The sequence below is a fragment of the Cicer arietinum genome, chromosome 7 (assembly GCF_000331145.2).
Source record: "Cicer arietinum cultivar CDC Frontier isolate Library 1 chromosome 7, Cicar.CDCFrontier_v2.0, whole genome shotgun sequence".
NCBI classification, from domain to species: Eukaryota; Viridiplantae; Streptophyta; class Magnoliopsida; order Fabales; family Fabaceae; genus Cicer; species Cicer arietinum.
The window spans coordinates 7,838,064-7,860,813 of record NC_021166.2 but is presented as its reverse complement, the minus strand read 5'-3'; the positions used below and the strand labels follow the sequence as shown (position 1 = coordinate 7,860,813).

Here is a 22,750-nt window from a genome sequence, read left to right as displayed (position 1 = left end):
CTAAAGTGGCGTCATTTGTTTAGAGAGAGAGTGTGTGAAAATGTAGCGCCAACAAGTGAATTGAAAACTGAATAGAATGAATATCCGCGGGCCGTAATATTTGGAAGCCAAATTCCCGCCACAACTTCTCACACATTACAAAAACACACTCTCCCTCCCCCCTTTCTCCACCATTACTTCACTCTCTCAATATTCCATTTCCCTCCTCTCAAAACCCTAATTCTCCCATCAGAAATTCCCATGGCAAAATCCGTAAGCCCAAACGCCATCTCCACCTTGCTTTCAAACCCATCACCCGATTCTTCATCAGATCTTCCTGATATTGTAGTTCAAGTTCTCGATCTCAAACAAAGTGGCAACAGATACATGTATTTTCTTTTATTTTCTTTTCTATTCTTTCTCTGGTCTAATAAGATCTAAACCTTAGATTATTTATTTGTTAATTATTTGTTTGATCTTTGAATAGGTTCTCTGCGAATGATGGAAATATGAAACTAAGAGCGATTCTTCCTTCGAATCAGTACTCAGAGGTTCTCTCAGGGAAGATTCAGAACCTTGGTCTCATTCGCATCCTGGATTATACTCTCAACGACATCCCAAATAAATCTGAGAAGTAAGCCCTAATTTCGCTACTGTAATAATCGTGTTCTGATTTTTTTGTTTCCTTTTTCTTTAATTTACTTATTGTGTGTTTGTATTTCTTTTAGGTACCTTATTGTTACCAAGTGTGAACCGGTTTCTCCTTCGCTTGAAACGGAGATAAAAAGTGAACAATCTGGTATCGTTTTGAAGCCTAAGGAAGATGTTGTAGTTAAGAGCGAAAGCGCGGCTGGTATTCTTTTGAAGCCGAAGCAGGATGTGGTTTCAAAATCTGCTGCTCAGATTGTACATGAACAACATGGAAAGTGAGTAGTTTTCTTTTTCATCTTATTTGTATTCAGAAACTTTAGGTTTTTGTTTTTGTTTTTGTAGTTATTTAATTAATTTAATGTTTTTTTATTGACTATTATTATCAGTTCTGCTCCTGCGAGATTGGCTATGACACGCAGGGTGCGTCCTCTTGTTTCTTTAAATCCTTATATGGGTGGCTGGACAATTAAAGTAAGTGTCACAAGCAAAGGAACCATGCGTACATATAAGAATGCCAGAGGCGAAGGTTGTGTCTTCAATGTTGAACTCACTGATGAAGATGTAAGCATCAATGATATTTGTCTATTTGATTGTTATGTTTGATTATTGTAATTCTGTATTGCTTTTAAAGTGTAGGATGTGGCATGTTCTTTATTGTTATTTGTTTTGAAATATTTTCAGGGTACTCAAATTCAAGCAACTATGTTTAATGAAGCTGCTAGAAAGTTTTATGACAGATTTGTTATGGGAAAGGTTTATTACATTTCAAAAGGAACTTTGAAAGTTGCTAACAAACAGTTCAAGACTGTGCAAAATGATTATGAAATGACACTGAATGAGAATTCTGAGGTGGAAGAGGTTGTCAATGAAGTTGGTTTTGTTCCAGAGACAAAATTCAATTTTGTCCCGATTGATCAGCTGGGTCCTCATGTCAATAAGCCTGAACTTGTTGGTAAGTGTTGTCTATAAGTGGTGCTACCACTAAGTGTGTGTGTTTCTCATTTTTTTATTATCTTATTGATATATGTTGTGGATTTCAGATGTTGTTGGAGTTGTTAAGAACGTGTCTTCAACAATGAGCATTCGAAGGAAGAGCAACAATGAGAGTGTTCCAAAGCGTGACATTACTATTGCTGATGAAACGTATGTGTTTTTATTTCTCATTTACAGTGCTTAGAATTTGTCCTTGCATTTGTCCTTTTTGTAATATTTTGTAACTAAGAATGCATATGCTTGACATTGCAGCAAGAAGACAGTTGTCGTGTCTCTGTGGGGTGACCTTGCAACTAACATAGGACAAGAGTTACTGGATGCTGCTGATCAATCTCCAGTAGTTGCGATCAAATCCCTCAAGGTTGGGGACTTTCAAGGTATTGTAATTTGTAGGCTTTGGTAATTATTACAGAACATTGATGCCGAAAAGGCTCATATATCTCACTGCTGAAATAACTTCTGTTTCAGGTGTTTCTTTGTCAGCTATAAGCAAAAGTTTAGTTCTGATTAATCCAGACACTCCTGAAGCTCAGAAGCTTAGAAGCTGGTATACAAATATTGCCAAGGCCATTGTCCCCTTGTTATGATGTGTTTATGTTATGGTATTTACATGTCTATTCTTTGGGCTTCAGGTATGATTCTGAAGGTAAGGATGCTTCAATGGCTGCTTTAAGCTCTGGTTCAATTCCGGCATCCAATGCTGGTAGTAGATCTGTGTACTCTGATCGTGTATCACTTGCTGACATTACCTCTAACCATTCATTGGGGAGCGAGAAGGTATTTGTTACAGATTACTGTGTTCTTCGGTCTAATACTGCAACCCTCTATTTTAGATTGTAATTTCTATTTACTAGTATTGCTAGGACAGCTTCATCCTGTTATTATTTGATATTAAATTTAAAATAAGAATATTCTTTAAGTCTTGCAAATTTTAGTGAATTTTGATCATATACACTGGTTTAATCTGAAGTCCCTTTGGTTACTTTGAGCAGCCTGCATTCTTTAGTATCAGAGGATACATAAGTTTCATAAGGCCAGATCAGGCAATGTGGTATCGTGCTTGTAAGACTTGCAATAAGAAAGTTACTGAAAGCATTGATGCTGGGTACTGGTGTGAAAGTTGCCAGAAAAATGATGAGCAATGCAATTTAAGGTATTGCAGCTGTCCCAGTCAATCTGGAACTTTTGTAGGTTATATAGCATAGCAGTATCTGAACCATTTAAGTTTGCTCCTTTCAGATATATCATGGTTGCAAGAGTTTCTGATGCAAGTGGTGAGGCTTATATATCCGCTTTTAATGAGGAAGCTGAGAAGATAATTGGGTGTTCTGCTGATGAGCTAGACAGCCTTAAATCACAGGTATGATAATACATAGCCATTTCTTAATTTTTTGGGCATGAATGTGTCATACTAGTTTTATCATTAAATTTGTTGTGTTGTTTTTCCAGGAGGGAGAAGACAATCCTTATCAAATGAAATTGAAGCAATCCACCTGGATTCCACACCTCATCCGGGTTAGCGTTTCTCAGAATGAGTATAATAATGAGAAGAGGCAAAGGATAACAGCACGTGCAGTTGTTCCTGTTGATTTTGCTGCTGAATCTAAATTTCTCCTTGAAGACATATCCAAGATGAGTGCTTCTCAATAAAGTTGAAATGCTGGTATACAGTTTCCAGATCTTTTTGGATGAACGTTGCTGCCTGTAATTAAGTTCTCAAATGATTTATTGATATTTTGGCTGTCTCCAGAAACATGCTTGGATTTAAATGCATCTTTAATTTTAAATTACCAATGTTACTTAAACATAGGATGTTAATATTTCACGATGATGGTTTTTATGCTGTATGCATTTTTTTAAAATATTTTTTAACCCTTTCTAGAAATGAGGCTGAAGTGAATGACTACCAACATGGTAGGTAGATTTCCTTGTGACACCAAGGGAAATTATTAATTAAAGACCCGTGATAATATGACCTTTTTGTATGTTTCAATAACATCAGCCATCAGATCTTTTTGGCAAAAAAAAAGCATAAAAATTCTTTGATAATGGAGATGTTGAGCAGGATTGTGTTTTTTTTCACGAAAGTTTTATTTCAAATATAGAAAGTAACTAGTATATTTTCTTTAAAATTAAAAGATATAAGCTGTAACATCATTTTAAAAAGAAAAATGTTATATATCTTGAGAGAGAAAAATATAAAAAGAAAGATGTAATATATTAATATTGAGCGATGAAATACGATGTTGAATATGATCAATCTAATTATATATTCTAAAGTTATTTATGGGATGAAAATGATGTTGACATTCGTGGCAAACTAGGATCCATGATTGTTGGTTGCGAAAATTGTTGGTGCCGACTGACGAGTTGACGAGGATTTGTGGTTATGGAGAAAGGAGGAGAGGATACCCAATAAGAAGGGTGAACTAGAGATGAAAACGGAAATTGTTGAGGCTTGATAATATAACACAAACAACTCAAAAATAAAATTTTCATCCTGTTTTTTTCTTCCTCTTATAGCTTTTGTGAAGTGAAGTGAATCTCCATGCAATATTTCTCAGTTTCACTTCTCCCATCTTCCTGCTCCCCTTCTACATGTTTTTTAAGCTGCCCATTTCTAACGATACAATCTTCACATATGAATAACGAGATTTCAATTTTTCTTCATTTTTCTCATATCAGTTTTTCTCTATTATTACAATAATTTCAATGTTGTCTCTATTATGTTTACAACCACTATTTTTTGAGAGTTTGCGCTTTTTCCATCATTTCAAAGTGCTACTTAATAAAACTCTGATTTTAAAGCATTCCCTTTAAAAATATTGTTTTAATGAGTTTTCTTTATAAAAAAATGCTATTGCTCAAAGACATCATATCATCATCTTCAACTTGATGCTTTCATTTTTAGCTTCCAAAGTTTGCATCTCCTTTGTTTTTTTATCTCATCTATTTTCTTTCTCTTCACTTTTTTAATTATTTACTTTTAATTTTTAAGAAAAATATGAGAGAAATGACTTATAGATTAAAATAGTAGAAGAAGTTGCAATAAGAAATAGAGGGCAACATACTATTGTTCAACTCATGAGAGAGGATGCGTCAAAAAAACGAAATGAGAGGTAGGAGAGGTTTAGCTGAGGGGGTAATCAAAAGGGTAGGTTAGGTTGTATTTTGTGACAGAGATGTGGGCCATTTGGGTTCAACTCATTCTTTTTATTTTTTACACAATGAGATAGCGGGTATTGGTCCAAGTTTTTTTTTTCTTTTCTACTTTTTTGTTTTCATTTAATAGACTCAAAGCTTATCTTCAACTAATTTATAAGTCACATATGCTTTCTCATTTGTAATTTATCAACCTTAAAGATGAGTAAGGAATCTAAGATGTTAACATATACATGATATGCCTTTCAACAACAAAAAACATGAGACAAATATACTTAACTGGTATATAGAAAAAACACGAGATAAATATTTATCACCGATACATAAAAAATACAAGATACATAAATATCTATAATGGATATGTAAAAAATATAAGATAAATATTTCTCATTGATAAATCTAAAATTAACGGAATAAATATTTGTCCCTGATACTATTAAAAACAAGGGACAAATTTTTTATTGATAAATATTAAAAGACGTAGGATAAATATTTATAACTGACACATAAAAAAAATAAGTAACAAATACTTGTCACTAAAAATGTAAGATAACTATTTATAACTTTAGTATAAAAACACACATAGCAAATGTTGTCAATTATAAATATAAAAAAAATCACGAAATAAATATTTGTCACTTATACATTAAAAAAAATAAGAGACAAATATTTACTATTGATGAATTTAAAAAATTACGAGACACACATTTTTATTAATAAATATAAAAAATATATGGGATTAAATGTGGAATAAATATTAATAATGATGTATACAAAAATATAGGACAAATATTTATCAGTGATCAATCTAGAAAATCATAAAATAAATTTGTCATTGATACATGAAAAATATTTATCATTGATAAATATTAAAAAAAATGAATTCAATATGTATAAGTGATACATAAAAAATAGGACAAATATTTATAGGTGATAAATATGAAAAATATAGTTACCACTGATACATAAAAAACATGAGAAAAATTTTTGTTAGTAAAAAATATAAAAAGTATGGTATAAATATTTGTCACTGATAAATATTAATTGTAATATTGATCAATACATTATACTTAGAATGCATTAAAATAAAGTACTATTAATCATTATCATTTTTATTTGGTCATTATTAATAATAATAACAAATTAAATTATTTATCTATAGTATAAATAATAGATTAATTTTTTTTATTAATTTTCTTTAATTATTACTTGCAAAAAATGTATAATAACAACGTGGTACTAGTGTGAAATTACAAATATTTTATTAATGTAATAATTAGAAGAAATAGAAAATGCATTTTACCAAACTATCCGTTTTAATTATTGATTGATTTTTTACTATTATTAATATAAAATATAATAAATTTTTGAAAATTGTGTATATAATAATCATTTAAGAGTAGTTTATAAAAAAATAATAATTAAAATTACATTGAAAATTATAAATGACAATCATTTTGTAATAATTTTTATATATTAAAATGACATTGATTAAGAGATGGAGGGAATAATATTTTCACACATATTAAGAAATACAATAATTAAAAAAAAGACATAAATCATTTTATCAAACTATTCATTTTTATTATTTGTGAATTTTTCACTATTATCAATATAAAGTATAATAATTTTTTAGAAGTTGTATATATAGTAATTATTGAATGATAGTATAAAATAAAATTAAAATTCTATTAAAAATTAAAAATGACATTTATTTTAAAACAATTTTTTGCTCTTACCTTTTAAAACTAAGAAAATATAGAATTACGAATTCACACATGAATACACTGTGTACGTTTCAAAAGTTTCATAGATAATATAATTTTTTTCATTATAGAAAGATTGTAATTATGCAGCCTTCACTATTTCAATCATGCATGATTGAAGTCTCATTATTTTAATCACTTTTCATATGTTACTCACTTACATCCATTGCAATGATTTAATAACATTAAAATCCCCAAATTCAAAATAATCAAATCAAGAGAATTAAGTGGTTAACATGTTCATCCCACACTTTCTCAATAATGGCCAAAAATATTTTAAAGCTTACTCACTATACCAATTTTTTATTTGTTAAGAAGTGTGATAAATAAAATATAATAACTATTAAAAAGATCAAATAACTCAATTGATTTAAACTAATCATATTATGAGCGCGAAAATAATAGATTTTAAATTTTGATGAAAAAGAAAAATATTAATTATAGTATCATATTAATATTTATCTATATTTAATAATAAATAATATTTGTCCATAAAAAAAATTTGACTATCTTGGAAAAAAAAAATTGATAACATGAGTTACATGACTCCTAATTTCACTTGTGGCCGTAAAGGAAACATTTCAAAGCAAAATTCCCGCCACAACTCACAATACAAAAAAAGACACTCTCACTCTTCTCTTTCTCCATCACTATCACTTCACTATCTCCCTAATTTTCTTTTCCTCTCAAACCCTAATTCTTCTCTAAAAAATTCCGATGGCAAATTTGGTCAGCCCAAACGCCATCTCCACCTTACTCGCAAACCCATCCCCCAATTCTTCACCACATTTTTCCGACATTGTAGTTCAAGTTATCGATCTCAAGCTAAGCGGCAACAGATACATGTAATCTTTTCTCTTCTTTCATATTTCCCTTTCAATGCATGTAATCTTATGTTAATTATTTATTATTAGCTTAATCTTTGATCAGGTTCTCTGCGAGCGATGGAAAAATGAAACTAAGAGCAATTCTTCCTACGAATCAGTACTTAGAGGTTCTCTCAGGGAAGATTCAGAACCTTGGTCTCATTCGCATCCTTGAGTATACTCTCCATGACATCCACAATAAATCTGAGAAGTAAGCCCCAATTTCGCTTATGTATTCGTCGTGTTCTGTTTTTTTTTTTTGTTTTCTTTTAATTTGCCGTTTTTTTTTGTAGGTACATTATTGTTACCAAGTGTGAACCGGTTTCTCCCGCGCTTGAAATGGAGATAAAGAGGGAACAAATTGGTGTCGTCTTGAAGCCGAAACATGATTTGATTGCAAAATCTGCTGCTCAGATTGTACGTGAACAAAATGGAAAGTAAGTAGTTTTCTTTTCATCTGCTTTGTTTTCAGAAATTTTGGGTTTTAATGCTTTGTGTTTTTGTATTGTAGTTTTTTGTTTACTATATATATACTTTGTAATTCAAAATTTATGAAAGGTTTTCACTTATAAGTTGCTACTAGTTTAATGCTAAAAGCTAATTTAAGCCGATTAATAGTTATAAAAAATGTATCTGAGGTCACTTGAATAAAATATAAAGGTCACTTCTAACTTAACCTAACCAGATGTCTTGATTTAAAATTCAACAAGTAGGACCAAATTGATAGGAACCAATATTCCTTGATATCGGAAACAGTAACACAACACATGCAAGAAGACTAAACAGATGCAATTAAGAAGAATAGTGTTTTATTGATAATAAACGAGAATAATAGTAGAGAGTTTCTCTATCTACTCCTAGAGCAAAGTTCAAACACAGTTAGGGCTCTAACATAAACTTATTCTATCATGCCTCCGAAAACCTATAACTAAAACTTAATCTGAAATACTACTGCATAGATAATTTCAGAGAATATCTTTATTATACATTACTAATTTATAATAAAATATAGATAATTCTAAAACATATTTTTACTAAAAAGATATTATTCATAAAATATCATCATTATGATAAATTACTAATAAAATATAATAATTTTAGAGAATATTTTTATTAAAACTATTTTTTAGTTTAACGAGAAATTTTGAATTTAAATTCAGCCGTGAGAGAACCGTCGATTGTAAATCTACCCAATTCCAGAAATAATATCAGATTAACAAAGTAAAAAAAATTATTGTACAACTATGGTGTTGACTAGTAGATAAAAAGGTACTATTATTATTTACTCATACTAATACATCATCATTCATTATTAAATAACCAATCTGTTCCTAATCGTAATCATAATCACCGTTAAATCCAAATAAATAAGGATTTTTTTTAGAAGAGAAAACTCGGGAAATATTGAATGTCATTTTCGTGTAGAGCCCACCATGGAAAGGAAAGGATAGCGGTGGAATTTGGACTAAAGAATTTCCAAAACGATTTTGTGCTAAATTTTGAAAACTGAAACCTAAAAATTGAAACGCTTCAAAGTTTACAATTTGCAAATTGAAACGGTAAAATCCAAAACACATGTTTCAGATAACCTTAAACTATACTATTCTACTACACAATCAAAGCTACTTTCAGCATCTTCGTCTTTTTTTTCATTCCTAAACATACAAAGGTATTTGAATTATTATAAGGGTTTTGTACTGTTTTTGTTTTCTTTGATTAATAACAAAAACATATATATATATATATATATATATATTTATTCATTTCTATCCATTATTTTTGTGAATGTCCCAATAGGAAAGATTATGTTTTTCATTTATTAAAGCAACTGGGTTTTCAGGTAGTGGCGTTTTAGGTTCAGTTTGATTTTTTTGACCGACCCATTTGCGAGGTTAGTTTTTTAATTTTTGAAAAGTTTTGAACTTTAGTTAAGAATAGTTGAAGAACTAAGTGAGTTTGTCTGACATTCTGATAATAATTTCCAATATGAAGTGGTGTTTATGTTTTGTGTGTTTGCTCATGGTGCTTTGTATTTGACTCTGTTGTTGTTACTTATGGTCCGTTGTTTTTTGTTTTAGTTCAACAATGGGAAGGAATTTGAGTCCTGTGCTTAAAAGAGAGCTTGAAAATCTCGACAAAGATGCAGATAGTCGAAAGTCAGCAATGAGAGCATTGAAGTCTTATGTGAAAGATTTGGACTTTAGGACAATTCCTATCTTTCTTGCTCAAGTTTCCGAGACCAAGGAAACCGGTACTTTGTCGGGAGAATTCACAATTTCTCTGTATGAAGTTCTTGCTAGGGTTCACGGGGTCAAAATTGTTCCAATGATTGATAGTATTATGCAGTCCATAGTTCAGACTTTAACTTCAAGTGCAGGTTCTTTTCCTCTTCAACAAGCTTGTGCCAAGGTTGTTCCAGCTGTAGCAAGATATGGAATTGACCCAGCTACCCCTGACGAGAATAAGAGGCATATAATTCATTCTATTTGCAAGCCTCTTTTGGATTACCTAACGTGTTCTCAAGAGAGTTTGAGTGGTGGAGCAGCCCTTTGTTTGAGTGCTCTCGTGGATTCAGATAATTGGCGCTTTGCTGCTGATGAGATGGTTAATAGGGTTTGCCAAAATGTGGTTGTGGCATTAGAGGGAAAGTCTACTCAGACCAAATCACATATGGGTTTGGTTAAGTCCTTAGCTAAGCGTAATGCTTTGATTGTTGAAGCCTATGCTAGATTGCTCATACAATCTGGGTTGCGGATACTAAATGCCGGTGGAGATATTATGGACGGGAATTCTCATAAGCGGCTAACGGCTATTCAAATGGTGAACTATTTGATGAAATGTTTAGATCCGAGGAGTATTTCCTCAGAGGTTGAACAAGTGATTGAGGAGATGGAGAAGTGCCAATTTGAAAAAATGGCGTATGTCAAAGGCGCCGCACTCGAAGCTTTGCAAACAGCCAACAAAGTTGCCAACGATAAAAAATTGAGATGTGCGAAGAGTCCTGCATCGGTGACAGGGTCAAATTTTAGTAGGAGAGACTATATGGAGGGAGATAGTTCTTCGGGCGACGGAGACCATACTCCAACATCTAATTCGCCGGAGTCACGTACCTTCGATGTTTTCCCTGGATCTGAATCCCTTGCCGAGTCTCCCATTTCAACATATCAGTCTTCTCGGAATTTGAACTATTCACGAAGGAGCGTCAATAGGAAGCTTTGGAGTCGTGAAAATGGAGGGGTTGACGTGTCTCTTAAGGATGGTTTGTTCTCAAGTGCCGAGGTGAGAAATGGTTTGTTGGAGCACAATGTGGATTACAAATTTTCTAATGGAGGAGGAGATTTAACTGAGGAATTTGCTGGTTTCATCCCCAGAAATCCTACGCATGGAATGTCCAAAAGTACCAACACAAGTCCCCTAGTAAGTGTCTCAAATATTTTTCCTATTTTATTGAAGTTAATAATCTTAAGAACAAAGTTACATGTTCTATATATCTGCTTGTCACATTTATTACCTTTTTTAGATATTTCTAGTTTGGTTTTTCTAGTATCCTGATTCATGTTTCCTGCTAATGAATTGTTTATACATAAGTACATACTTGTTTAATTATGAATTCTCTTTCTTTTATTGCATTACTTTTGAAATAAGCTCAACGGGAAAATGAACCATTAATAGTTGAAATAATTATACACAATACACTATTTCATTTACTCTAAATTTTAATTATAACTTACATGTACTTAGCATAATGCTTTTATGTACTTGCATAAACTTTAATGCACTATTACTCAGCTCAATCTTTTCATGAGCATAAACTAGTTCTGATTTCATGCCGATTTTTTTTAGGATTATAAGAGCTGCCAAATTTATGGCAGTACATTGAGTCTAATAGTGTTTCTTTTTGTTAGTTGAAACTTCATGATTTGCTAAGCTTGTATCCCTTTCATGTGCTCAGAGATCAGACACTCAGTTCAATGTTGACAACATTAAAATCTTTAGCACTCCACGGAAGCTCATTCATTCTCTTCAAGACGCAAACGACGAGAATTCAGATTGTTCTGAAAAACCAATTAGAAGGTTCAAGAGTCTATCATCAGGCAACATTGATTGGAGTCCATCATCTTATTCGAAATATGACCAGAATGGTATTGCAAATCATGTCAAGGATGATAGCAATGAGAATGTAAGTTCGTGTGGTGATGTGGAATATCAAGGTGGACAAGAGTCAGTCTCTTCAACCGACGACCTTCCTGGTGATGCCAGTATGCAGAAGCCTTCTGAGGTGGTTCCTGAAAGTCGAAATGACAGACAAACTGTTCTCACGGAGAAGCCGCTTCAAAAGACGAAGCGTAAATTGATGTGTGGACTCTTTGTTATTCTTGCAATGGCTACACCTTTACTCTGGATCAACAGTCAAGATGAAGGCCATTTTCTTGTCCCAACATAATGTGTTCGTTCTAGTGAACAACCTGAGAATCAAGAGAATTAGGGATAGAGATTTATGAAAGTACTTAGTCAATGTCAACAACTAAATGTTGGGAAGTTCAGTGTAGAAGTAGAAGATCAGTGCAATTCAGCATCTTAATTTGCTTTTATTTTTCTTTAATGAGTTTGGAAGAACTTTTGACTGATTTTACCTTGAAACACAAATGATATCTTCGGAATTAGATGAATCATTTTGGTACTGTTCAGGCCAAATTTTAAATAGATAAAGATATGAATACTACATTTATTTATATTTATTGAGATTTAATAAAAAAATTTACATTGTCAATTCATAACTTTTAGATTATACAAAATGTTTAACTTTATTCAAAATTATTTTGAAAGTCACATGCAAGAATTATTGTGATTTGATGACAGTATAAATTGTTTTATTTCAATGTTTACATGACTTGCAAGAACTGTCATGATAATTTTATTTTGCTACTTGGTCTCTATATATTGAATGGTTAAGTTTATTAACAACATCAACTATTGTTGAATGATATTTACTAAACTTTATGAATTCATATTAGGAAAAAAAAAGTTAATGTGACCATGAGGGCAAGTTAAACTTTGCACATAAACGGTATTAAGCTCTCCCACTAACAAATTAACATTTATTTAAAAATAGAAAAAATTATATTTTTGAACATTCTGTTCAAATAATTTGCTCAAGACACAACAAAGGCTTAAGCATAATATTATAGATTTGGATTGTGTAGGTACTGCCCTCCTTTCCATACATCTTCTGGACTTAGTATTATTGGTTGAAGAACAGCAGCTTGACCAACACATATGTAAGCATACTTGCTGTAACTTTCAATGCCTGAACCAGGACTGAAGAGGTAGGTTTCATCAAATCCATTCCTTCCAACTAATACTGAGTTTCTTCTACCCTGATAAATAAAATATTTTTAGCAATATCACCTATAAATTAGATTAGGTCACACTTGTTATGAAAACAACTTATAACTTATACGAAAACAATTTGACTTTGTTTTATCTTTTGAGAATGATGATTACATACCCTGTCTATGAGTGTAAAACTCCGAGGCGCATCCGTGTATACAAGACTTATTCTATCTTTTAGCTGCTTGTAGTTTTCCATTTCTTCACCATTCACATCTTCACTATCTCTTTGGCTTCCTTCTGCTTCATTGTTCTGATTATTTGTTCCCCAACTAGGAATAAGTTGTTTCACAGATGATTTCCATATTTTTCCGAATCCTTCATCTTCGCTCGAATCTGGAGGACTCAAAATAAATTCTGATTCAAAAGGGGGCCGGCTATAGTAATTTGATCTCTCTAATCCTATTGCATAAGTAGCTTCTGGTGTGCTTACTGTAAGATGACTTAGAATGGATCCTTTCATTTGAAGAGGTAAAGAGTTTGCGTTTGAGATTTCAAGTTCTGAGCCTAAACAATCTTTTTCCAAAGTCACAATGTATTTTAATCCAATCTTTCCATCTTGTCCTTTGTTTATTAATTCTACCTGCATAAGATATCTTCAAGGTATCACGCTATGTAATTAGCTACTAAAAAGAGTTGAGAGAAGAGAACAATAAGTTCCTATAGGACTATACATGCTTACTGAAAACATAATTGCCTATTTCAGCATCTAACTGTAGAGAAATTAATTCTGGCTAGTGTTGTCGAATAGAGGTACAACTCTGCAGTGTAGTGAAAGTTTAACAAACTTATATTGTTAAGTGTTCTTCAGTAGCGGTTATAGCAGCACTAATAAACTTTTATTTTTCGCAACAATTTTTTTTTTGTTATTTTAGTGTATGTAAATAATCTTAGAACGACAACTGGAGGAAGAAAAAAGACCTGAATAGATTCCTCAGCATTGCCATTAATGTTGTGCAAAACCCAATTAGTTGGAGACCATGAAACATCATCATTGTCATCAGTATGAAAATTGAAGTTTAAAGACACTCCTCCTTGAATAATGGCGTCACCAAATTCTCCCTCAGAGACTGCAGTATGAAGCAACTCCACTTTTCCTCCATGCCACATAGGAGCCTTATAGGAAGTAATCAATCCACTTGGTAGCAACATGGTAGCAATGCTTCCATTTTTCAATTCCATCTTAGCCACACAGCTTCCACCAACTTCCTCAAAAGTGACTCCATGTCCATTGAATTCTTGTTCTAGGTAGTCAAAGTTTATTGGTTGGTAAGGGACTGAAGCCACTTTTGGGAGTGGAAAATCTCTCTTATATGTGTTGTGTTGAATAATATAGCTTGAAAAAGGTAGAAAAATTTGTGAAGGTGGTGTGTTTCTAGTAAAAGTTGTTGGAATGAAGAAATTGGAGCAAAAAGATGAAGTTGAAGACATGGTTATTATGCTTCATACCAAATGAGGTCTTGCTTCATGCATTAAGGAGGATGATAAAAAAATTCTTCCTATTGTTCTTTTTGCTTGAAATTGATTAATATGTAGATAAGGTTTTTGATACTATTAGCCTTTGTTTTTTCACATTGGTTTGGCCTCAGATATTTCATGGATAAGATATGAGCGTATGTAAATAATTTTGTCTTACCAAGCCACTTTCACTAGATACAGTGGTAGTTTTGGCCAAAAACAATCTTGGAGGCTTGAGAATTTAACACAAATAGTTGACAAGTAAAATTTACAAGCCATGCAAATAATTAGTTTTTTTTCTTCTTTCTTTTCTTTCTTTCTAGCTTTTGTTAAGTGAAAGTTGGTTTAATTCTTTCTAGCTTTTGTTAAGTGAAAGTTGACTTAATGCAAAATAAGGTGGAATTGTTTTTGAATAATCTTGACTTAACAAAATAGATCTTTTTGCACATAATGTACTTTCACATTCTTGCAGTCAGAACATCGGTGATTGCTCAATTGAAATTAAATAGTCCAAATTAAAATTAAAATACTACCAATGTTTTCACTATGTGAATGTGGGATCCCCTGTTTGTAAGATAAGTGTTGCTCGTAATATTGTCAAGACAAGCATTGAAATGGTGGCATAAAGAATACCAGAAGCTTCCAAGTAGAAACTTAGATCTTACTGGACAGTCAAGTGCTCGAGAAATGGTCAACTGAATTTTCTCTAAGATCGAGGCACATTTGTTTTTGTGTGGTTAGATGTCCACTCAGTAATCCTAGCTTCAATATTTTTCATGTAAATGCAGGCTACAATTGCAACACATCTTAAAACTTATTTATTCATTATCTGAAACAAGAAAGCTTATTACTTGAGGGGGACAAAAATCCCCAAACTATACTACTTTGTAAATAGAATTCTATTTGTTTTTCCTTAAGATTTTCTAAACAATAGCTTTTCAATCAAAAGCTTTCTTGAACGTGTTGATACTTGATACAAGGTTCTGAAAACAAAAATTAGACAATCCAATGACATGCTTTTTACACACCATTTGGCATCTCAAAATCAATCAAAAGGAGATACCAATATAGCAATTTTATGTAATAACTCGGATGCAATCTTGTCATCTTGACGGTTAGGGGAAGTCCATTCCTGAAAATTATGAAGACTGCCTGTGAAATCTGTAAACAGACCATCAACTCCTATCTTGTTGATCCAGTAATCATACTCCTTGTACGGATCTTGACTAAAGTTGAAATGCAAAAACTTGTTCTCATTTCTGTAAGTGTATGGATGCACCTGCATTATTTTTAGCAATGTATACTGTCATTTGTTTAGCTCTAAAACAATTCATCTATGACACTCTAGCAGTGTTGTCAATTTTGGATCATGAAAAATAAAAGTTTGCTCAAATTTCGCTATGCTACAGTGCTATAATGTCACTTTTGACAACACTTTTTACTAAATCACATATTGCAGAATAATAATTATTTGTTAAAATTTTGCTACGTTGTAGTGTTATAGTGTCACTGTAGCTACTATTGACAACATTGTACATTAGATACCAAATTAAAGGTGGGTAAATATCCACAAATTCTCACAAAACATGGAAGACAGTGAAATCAAGTATACATCCATGCGATCTTTTGAAAATGAACACATCCATGTAATAATCATCGGAAAGAAAGCAAGCTTTGAACAATGAAGTGTACCTGCAGATTACGAGCATGTGCCCTGGCAACAAGATTTGAAGGAGTCATCGCATAATTTTCAACCACGGGTACCACTGTATCCTTCCAAGGTCCAATTCCTACAACATATTGTTTTATGTAGTCTAGGTATCCATCAGATGTGATTTCCCAATATGACTGCATATCATCATTACAGTACTATTTTGTTAGGCTTTGAATTAGACAACTTATAATTGGAAAACAAGAATGTATAACATTAAACGGAGTTTGGCAAGTGTAAAATACATTACACACCTGATTAGTGTCTTGTGTTGGAATAGTCACATCATCAATTAAAAAAATCTTGGGCAAGTCCGTTTGATTTGATATATATACGAGTGAAGACGGAGCAAATGACTGAATAAATACAGGTTGTTTCAACCAATCTTTTGACAGGTATGAACCCTTGTATCCATATTTCTGAAGTGTCTCGACAAACTTGTCTTCAAATATTTTGCCATCCGACCATTTCACCTGTTATTATATCAATTTAATGAACAGAAAGCAGACAACCTCTAAAGAAATTGGCCATAAAATATTAATTAATTAACATCAAATTATCAAGCATGAAATTTTGAGACCTTTGCATGAAACATTCCTATGGGTGATAACAATTCGCTCTTAATACAATCTACATCCTTTGAAACTTCCAACACTATAATCAAATCTCACCTGTTTAATAGTCATTATCCTTAACTTAAAGCTAAAGTGGCAGTTTAGTTCATTGATTGTAAGACATATCACCAGCATTAACCATCAGATGCATATGCCATATGCACAATTAGAATGCTGGATTAAAATATATTATTCAGTTACCAGATATGTTAATTCATTAGTTGTACAAGATACCGCCAGCCCCAACATCAAATACATAAATACAATAAGATTGGAGGATTAGAAAATATTTGTTAAGTTTTATATCGGTTGTTCTACTGCAGACAGAAGTTTATTGGATTGTAGAGAGAAGTACTCACATACTGATTGATAAATATTGGATTTTTTATCTCTGGATATATTCCAACAACTCTGGGTGCATGCAATGCTATGTTAATGAACTCTTCAAAAGTGATTATTTGAAACTTTCCTGAAAGAGATTCCAAGGATAAGTTTATAGACTTAGCTACTTTTATGTGTGCTAAAGTAAATAATAGTTTCGTGTAATAATCACAAGAGAAAAACAAGTCATCATCAGCAGACAGTACCAGGTGACAACAGAATATAGTTCACAGTCAATGTGTGACCAATTCAAACAAATGAGAGACACACACAATAGAATGATGAGAATCTACTAACCGTTAAACTGTTGATCTCTGTAGCTATACCTCTGGTTCACCCTCAATGTCTTTAATTCCTTTAAGGTGAAATCAACTGCAAAGATGCAGATAGTAACATTGCTTGAGATTAATTGTTTCAACTGCAAATATAGTTTCAAATTTTGTTCAAAAAGAACAAATACCGATTACAATTTTATAGACCAATGTACATAAATCCTATTGATAATCATCCTAGAATTATGTGAAGTAAAAAACTGTCTTAAAACCAGAAAATAGATCTATACAGAGAAAGAAAAAAAAAAGAAATAAGGAAACACTATAAATTAAGGAAAGAAAATCAAGTAATACTAGTAGACAGCAGCAATCTAATTAACCTCTTCAATAATTTACAAAGGAAATTTGCAGGGAAGCTTAACAAAGAATAGCATCAGTACCAATAAAAAATCCAGTGGTATTGACACCTTGGACTTCATATGTTCTTTTACGATTTGCAAACTCTTTGTAATTTGCAATGTCAGTAGTCTCATCAAGGGTAACATCATGGAAACATATAAGAACACCATCTGAGGAAGATAAGATATCAGTTTCAATGAAGTCTGCTCCTTCCTCAATAGCTCTCTGCAAAAGAACTTCAGTTTTAGGCAAGTATGAACCAAAGACGAAAATGACACCCATAATGTTATCTGCATGGTACCAAATATTAGTTTATGCATAGTTATAGAATGGTTTCATTTGATATCAAGAATCAACAAGAGAACTGAATCTTTGAGTTAACCAGTGTATGATCAATGAATATAAATACATTTGCAGCACAATGAACCAGAGGCATAAACTTTTGACACCAAACGTTATGCTTATAATTTTGATAAACATTAGACGCAGTTATAAAATAATGAGAAAGGAATGCAATTTTGTCAAAAGAGTATGGAATCACCATGTATGCCTGACGAGTTTCTTCGGGAAGTTCTCCGTTTGAACCCCGATGTGCAATGTTATACGGGCGAAAAGTTTGAAGAGACTTCCTACTTCCATCATCCCCTTTTCCAGGAAGCGGATACAAAGGTCTCGACGTGCCCCCAATCACAAGCAAAAGAAAAACAAAAGTTGCAAAACCTGTTACATTTAAATATATAACACCACAATTTAAGAGATATTTAGCTGGAAACACTCCAAGAAAAAACACATTTCCACACACACATGAAAAAATCCATCACGTTTTCATAGTTACAAAGGTATGGATATTCTGGTAAATTAAATATTGACACAAATTAATTACTGATAAAAGCTGAAACATGATAAACCTATGGAAACAGATCGAGTAATGGATTTCAAGCAAAGAGAAACATTTGAAGGCATAAAGATGAAAAACGAGATTAATTTGAACATTACAGAGTTAATTTACATTCCTGCATAACTTATCATGACTATTAATCATAAAGAAGAGTCTTTCCACAATTGAAAATGACACTTGAAGTTTTGACAATATCACTAAGAATAATAAGAATACATAATAAACTGCGAGAGGACTATCAATGCAAACCATTTTAATAATAATATAAAACCTAAAGTTTTAATGATTAGTGAATTACAAAAATTAAAGCAAGTTGGTTGGTCCAATGGTTCATTTATAAAATAAATAGCAAAGGGGCATAATAATTAAGAAGCAAAATTGATCCATTTAGCGAAAATAAAATACGAAAAGCGAGAAAGCCTTACTAGGTGATGAAACCATTGTATTGAAGTGGAGGTGATGGGTGTTGTGTTCCTCACTTAGTTCATTGTTGTTTCCTAAAGTCCAATAATGATAATAATAATATTAATATGAATATGAATATGGTGCTGTTACGATACAATTATAATTGAGTCTCCCTAGGAACGACTAATACTAATATATCAACATTCTGCGATTGAGAATGTGAAAATGTTGATAAATTATTATTTGTTGAAAGTCGTTGCTTACTGCGGGAAAAGGCCCCACGCACGAATATTCCCCGGATTTCTATTCTTCTTTTCCTTCCTTCATATAATTTTCTAAAATCGAATTTATAAGAGTTGCATTCATCTCAAATTATGACAGCCTTAATTAATTATTATTCCTAATTTCAGCTATATCATAGAGGTCAAATGAATAGCTGTCATTCTTCTTACCTATCATGATGAAATGAAATACAACTAGTGATAAAGGTGTCATTCTTTTATTAAGAAAAAAAAAAGGTGTAGTATAGATAAAGATAGATAATAATATTATCTCCTGTAAAAATTATTTTAATTTTTAATAAATTTAATATTATTTGTATATTTTATTAATTATTGTAATTTAATAAATAAATTCATATATTTAAAGATGAAATATATATTTAAAGATGAAAGTATTAATAATCTAATTCCAAAATAATAATAATAATATAATAATAATAATAATAATAATAATAATAATAATAATAATAATAATAATAATTTTGGTAAATAGTAAGTAATTTTTTAGAATCTTTGGAAACATTATTAAAATGTAATAATATTTCTTAAAATAAATTATATATTATTTTTATAAATCAACATTCTCATAGACATTTGCAGAATCAAACATATAAAAATATATTAAAATTTCTTTTTGATAATATACGTTTATTTAAACAAGTAAAACTAATAAAAAGTATCTAATTTTTTTTAAAGCTCTCTTATTTAACTTATTTTACTGTAACCATTCTAAATGTTAATTAAAAAAATCCATTTTCAGTATCTCTTAAAAGGAAAAAGGGGTAATTGACTTAAAATTTATTTTGGAGTTGACTACTATACAAATTCTTTTTTTTGACACAACTACCATCCAATTATCCGGACTTCAAAATTCTTTTCTTTAAAGTGGACTTGAAGATTCTTCACCACTTAAAACTAGATTCTAAGGGGAGTGCAGTGTGAATTCAAGAAAAATCTTCCTCAATTAGAATTTACGGAATAAATTGTTAAATATTTGTATATTGTATGATATTTTAAATATTCAAATTTTTAATATATTTTTAGTCTTTTTAAATATATTAATTTTCATTTTTAATCGTTTTAAAAAATTTCTTCAAACTTTTTTGTTATAAATTTTCAATTATTAATTTTAGTCTTCGTTTTTTTTAAAAGTTTATATCATATATTTTTTTTTAATAATATATCATTGTTAATACTTTAAAATTTCATTAATCTAATAATTTAATTATTTAATTTTTAATTTGAAATTATTAATAAAGGTTTAAGATTAATTAATTAAATTATTAAACTAGTGGTATTTTAACGTCTTAACAATGATATGTCATAGAAAAATTATTTAAAACATATAACGTAAATTTTTATAAAATATATAGACTAAAATTGATAACAAATAATTTAGAAGGACTAAATTTCAAATAAAATTTTTAAAGTGACTAAAAGTTAAAGTTGATATATTTAAAAGAATATAAACATGTTTAATTTTAAATTTAAGATGTCTACAAATTACGAAAAAATAAGTTTTTAGAAAATTCAAAAAGCACATGCTAATAAAAGTATAAATCACTTATATTCATTAATTTGAGGCAGTGTGTAAAAATTTAATTTTATTAATTTTGAATATGCATCATAGAAAATTTCAACATCTAACAATCTAAAATTTAATATGGACTGAATTTAAACATTAATATTTAGAATAATAAAGTGTATTAAAAACGATAAGAAAAAGTACAATATGTAATATATTGTAGAATCTGTAGATAATACCATATTACATATTCACAATAACAATATACGTATAAAAAAATACTTTTGAGATTTATAAAAATACTTATATTTAAGAATTTGGCTCAATTTTATTATACGTAAATTTACCTTTCAATTTTCTGTCTCAAATAAAAAAAAAAAAATTAAAGTTTCAAAGTTGCGTTGGGTCTTTCGATCTACATATTTCACAAAATTTAATATTTTGAAGGATGGCGGTAAAAAAAGAATGTAAGAACTAACAATTTATTGATAGTAGAGTAATTAATATAAACAATTTATTATAGGGGTTTATAACTTACATCAGAATATATCAAATATTTTTCTAAACAGATAAGGTCAAAGTTGGCTTAATCTATTCTCATCTTTAATAACTTATGTTTAACAAAGCCTAAGTTGGCTTGGCCTATTCTTATCCCTAATTGTAAACTAATGTTTAAATGTTATTCGAAATTTTAATAAAAGTCGACGATATTTCTCGTATAAATTCTTTTGTATTTTAGAGATGAAATAATAACTCGATCGATATAAAAATAAAAAAAATTAAATATTTTTTAAAATTCAATTTATCGAACAATATCAATAAATCACTCTCAAATATAAATACAGATAAAACAATTAATTTATATTTTTTTTTTAAATGTCGTTAATCGTCGTAATTATTTAATACACGTTGATTCTGATTTACTTTAGAATTTGTCCAATGAGTATGGCTGCAACACATAGAAGATAAGTGTTATTTGTAAGTTATTTCGCATTTATCTATTTTATTCGTTGTGACAATTGTATTGAAGAGACCACATACACGAGTCTTTTTTATGCTTTATACATAAGAGTATAAATAAACTAGGCTATTTGTAACTTGTTCGGACTCCTTTTCTGGAATACTATGTCAAATTTATTTAAAGGGCGTTGAAGAAATTTTAACAGATGTCTAATTTGCAGATCTAACATAACCTAATTTCCTAACATTCGTCAGTAAAGAGAATTACATCAAAGCTTGACACGATTAAGAGAGACCAGTTCAAATCTTTGTTGCTCAACGTTAACTGCCAACTATATAACATTCCACGCAGGTATAATGATATATCAGTCTATCATAAAAAAATATGTATTTAATAATCCAAACTATCAACAAATTGGGAAGAGACACAGAGTTTGTAACAAATTATGATCAACGATTCTTCGACATCTTAAATTACACCACTGTATTGATAGTTGTTACCCCATCAAGGACAGCACCACTTAATTTTGTACAACTATAACTAAATTGTCTAATAGTAGTTTATTTCTAAAGTAGAATAGGTTAACTTTTTCATACAGTTTATCGCCTAAAAGTAAACGTCCAAATAATTTGTACTGTCCAAAAATAAGATTCTATTTCTCTAACGGAAACAATTTAATTCAGTATACATACTGAATATTAATAGTTGATAAAATATATCAATAGTTAATATTACTGGCCAATTCTATAGTGCATGCACATGTGAGATAAGTCATACACCGTATACAAATTTATTTCCACTATTAGATTAGTAACTTCCACCATTAGATCAAATGAGACTTAATGATTCAACAGTGGAAAATAAATCTATGCATGGTACAAGAGTATCTAACTTGTACACAATAGACAAAAGCCAATATTAAATTATATACGTAACAAATCAAAGATATGTTGAATAATGAACTTTTTCACTTTGCAGATAAATCACTTTAAAAGAGGCAAATTACAAAAAATAGGCATCTAACAAGTTCGGGACAG

General features: G+C 30.6%; 4 protein-coding genes across 6 annotated transcripts; 2 read left to right on the top strand and 2 right to left on the bottom strand.

Annotated features, from left to right (window-relative positions):
* Window positions 1–142: 142 nt before the first annotated feature.
* On the top strand, window positions 143–3,413 carry LOC101512677 (replication protein A 70 kDa DNA-binding subunit B). Its single transcript, XM_004508613.4, has 12 exons — window positions 143–368; window positions 467–613; window positions 708–905; window positions 1,017–1,191; window positions 1,312–1,582; window positions 1,671–1,773; window positions 1,876–2,000; window positions 2,092–2,170; window positions 2,256–2,400; window positions 2,616–2,776; window positions 2,863–2,983; window positions 3,073–3,413. The coding sequence occupies exons 1-12, from the start codon at window positions 241–243 to the stop codon at window positions 3,271–3,273; spliced, it is 1,854 nt and encodes a 617-aa protein (XP_004508670.1). The 5' UTR covers window positions 143–240; the 3' UTR covers window positions 3,274–3,413.
* Window positions 3,414–7,153: 3,740 nt separating this feature from the next.
* LOC101511812 (protein SINE1-like) lies at window positions 7,154–14,544 on the top strand. Of its 3 annotated transcripts, XM_004508610.4 has the most exons (5): window positions 7,154–7,396; window positions 7,482–7,628; window positions 7,711–7,854; window positions 9,496–10,834; window positions 11,370–14,544. In XM_004508610.4, the coding sequence occupies exons 1-5, from the start codon at window positions 7,269–7,271 to the stop codon at window positions 11,859–11,861; spliced, it is 2,250 nt and encodes a 749-aa protein (XP_004508667.1). In that variant the 5' UTR covers window positions 7,154–7,268; the 3' UTR covers window positions 11,862–14,544. The 3 variants fall into 3 exon arrangements, with proteins under 3 accessions (XP_004508667.1, XP_004508668.1, XP_073226909.1); XM_004508611.4 differs by lacking the exons at window positions 7,154–7,396; window positions 7,482–7,628; window positions 7,711–7,854 and adding an exon at window positions 8,898–9,086; XM_073370808.1 differs by lacking the exons at window positions 7,154–7,396; window positions 7,482–7,628; window positions 7,711–7,854 and adding an exon at window positions 9,258–9,308.
* On the bottom strand, window positions 12,489–14,239 carry LOC101512349 (protein NDH-DEPENDENT CYCLIC ELECTRON FLOW 5). The gene is made up of 3 exons (XM_004508612.4): window positions 13,730–14,239; window positions 12,927–13,391; window positions 12,489–12,795 (listed from the first exon to the last, which is right to left on the bottom strand). The coding sequence occupies exons 1-3, from the start codon at window positions 14,237–14,239 to the stop codon at window positions 12,601–12,603; spliced, it is 1,170 nt and encodes a 389-aa protein (XP_004508669.1). The 3' UTR covers window positions 12,489–12,600.
* Window positions 14,545–15,069: 525 nt separating the features above from the next.
* LOC101511486 (glycerophosphodiester phosphodiesterase GDPD6) lies at window positions 15,070–19,263 on the bottom strand. The gene is made up of 8 exons (XM_004508609.4): window positions 18,967–19,263; window positions 18,185–18,363; window positions 17,685–17,868; window positions 17,270–17,344; window positions 16,951–17,060; window positions 16,232–16,450; window positions 15,959–16,114; window positions 15,070–15,545 (listed from the first exon to the last, which is right to left on the bottom strand). The coding sequence occupies exons 1-8, from the start codon at window positions 18,980–18,982 to the stop codon at window positions 15,312–15,314; spliced, it is 1,173 nt and encodes a 390-aa protein (XP_004508666.1). The 5' UTR covers window positions 18,983–19,263; the 3' UTR covers window positions 15,070–15,311.
* Between the last annotated feature and the right edge of the window lie 3,487 nt (window positions 19,264–22,750).

Excerpts from the sequence above, each read along its gene's own strand:
- LOC101512677 (XM_004508613.4), top strand. The coding sequence starts at position 241 with ATGGCAAAATCCGTAAGCCCAAACGCCATCTCCACCTTGCTTTCAAAC. Across the intron at positions 369-466 it reads CAAAGTGGCAACAGATACAT|GTTCTCTGCGAATGATGGAA; the intron begins GTATTTTCTTTT and ends ATCTTTGAATAG. Across the intron at positions 1,774-1,875 it reads ATTACTATTGCTGATGAAAC|CAAGAAGACAGTTGTCGTGT; the intron begins GTATGTGTTTTT and ends TTGACATTGCAG.
- LOC101511812 (XM_004508610.4), top strand. The coding sequence starts at position 7,269 with ATGGCAAATTTGGTCAGCCCAAACGCCATCTCCACCTTACTCGCAAAC. Across the intron at positions 7,397-7,481 it reads CTAAGCGGCAACAGATACAT|GTTCTCTGCGAGCGATGGAA; the intron begins GTAATCTTTTCT and ends ATCTTTGATCAG. Across the intron at positions 7,629-7,710 it reads ATCCACAATAAATCTGAGAA|GTACATTATTGTTACCAAGT; the intron begins GTAAGCCCCAAT and ends TTTTTTTTGTAG.
- LOC101512349 (XM_004508612.4), bottom strand. The coding sequence starts at position 14,239 with ATGTCTTCAACTTCATCTTTTTGCTCCAATTTCTTCATTCCAACAACT. Across the intron at positions 13,392-13,729 it reads ATGCTGAGGAATCTATTCAG|GTAGAATTAATAAACAAAGG; the intron begins GTCTTTTTTCTT and ends TATCTTATGCAG. Across the intron at positions 12,796-12,926 it reads GTTTTACACTCATAGACAGG|GGTAGAAGAAACTCAGTATT; the intron begins GTATGTAATCAT and ends TTTATTTATCAG.
- LOC101511486 (XM_004508609.4), bottom strand. Across the intron at positions 17,869-18,184 it reads AAACTCGTCAGGCATACATG|AGAGCTATTGAGGAAGGAGC; the intron begins GTGATTCCATAC and ends GTTCTTTTGCAG. Across the intron at positions 16,115-16,231 it reads CAACACAAGACACTAATCAG|TCATATTGGGAAATCACATC; the intron begins GTGTGTAATGTA and ends GATGATATGCAG.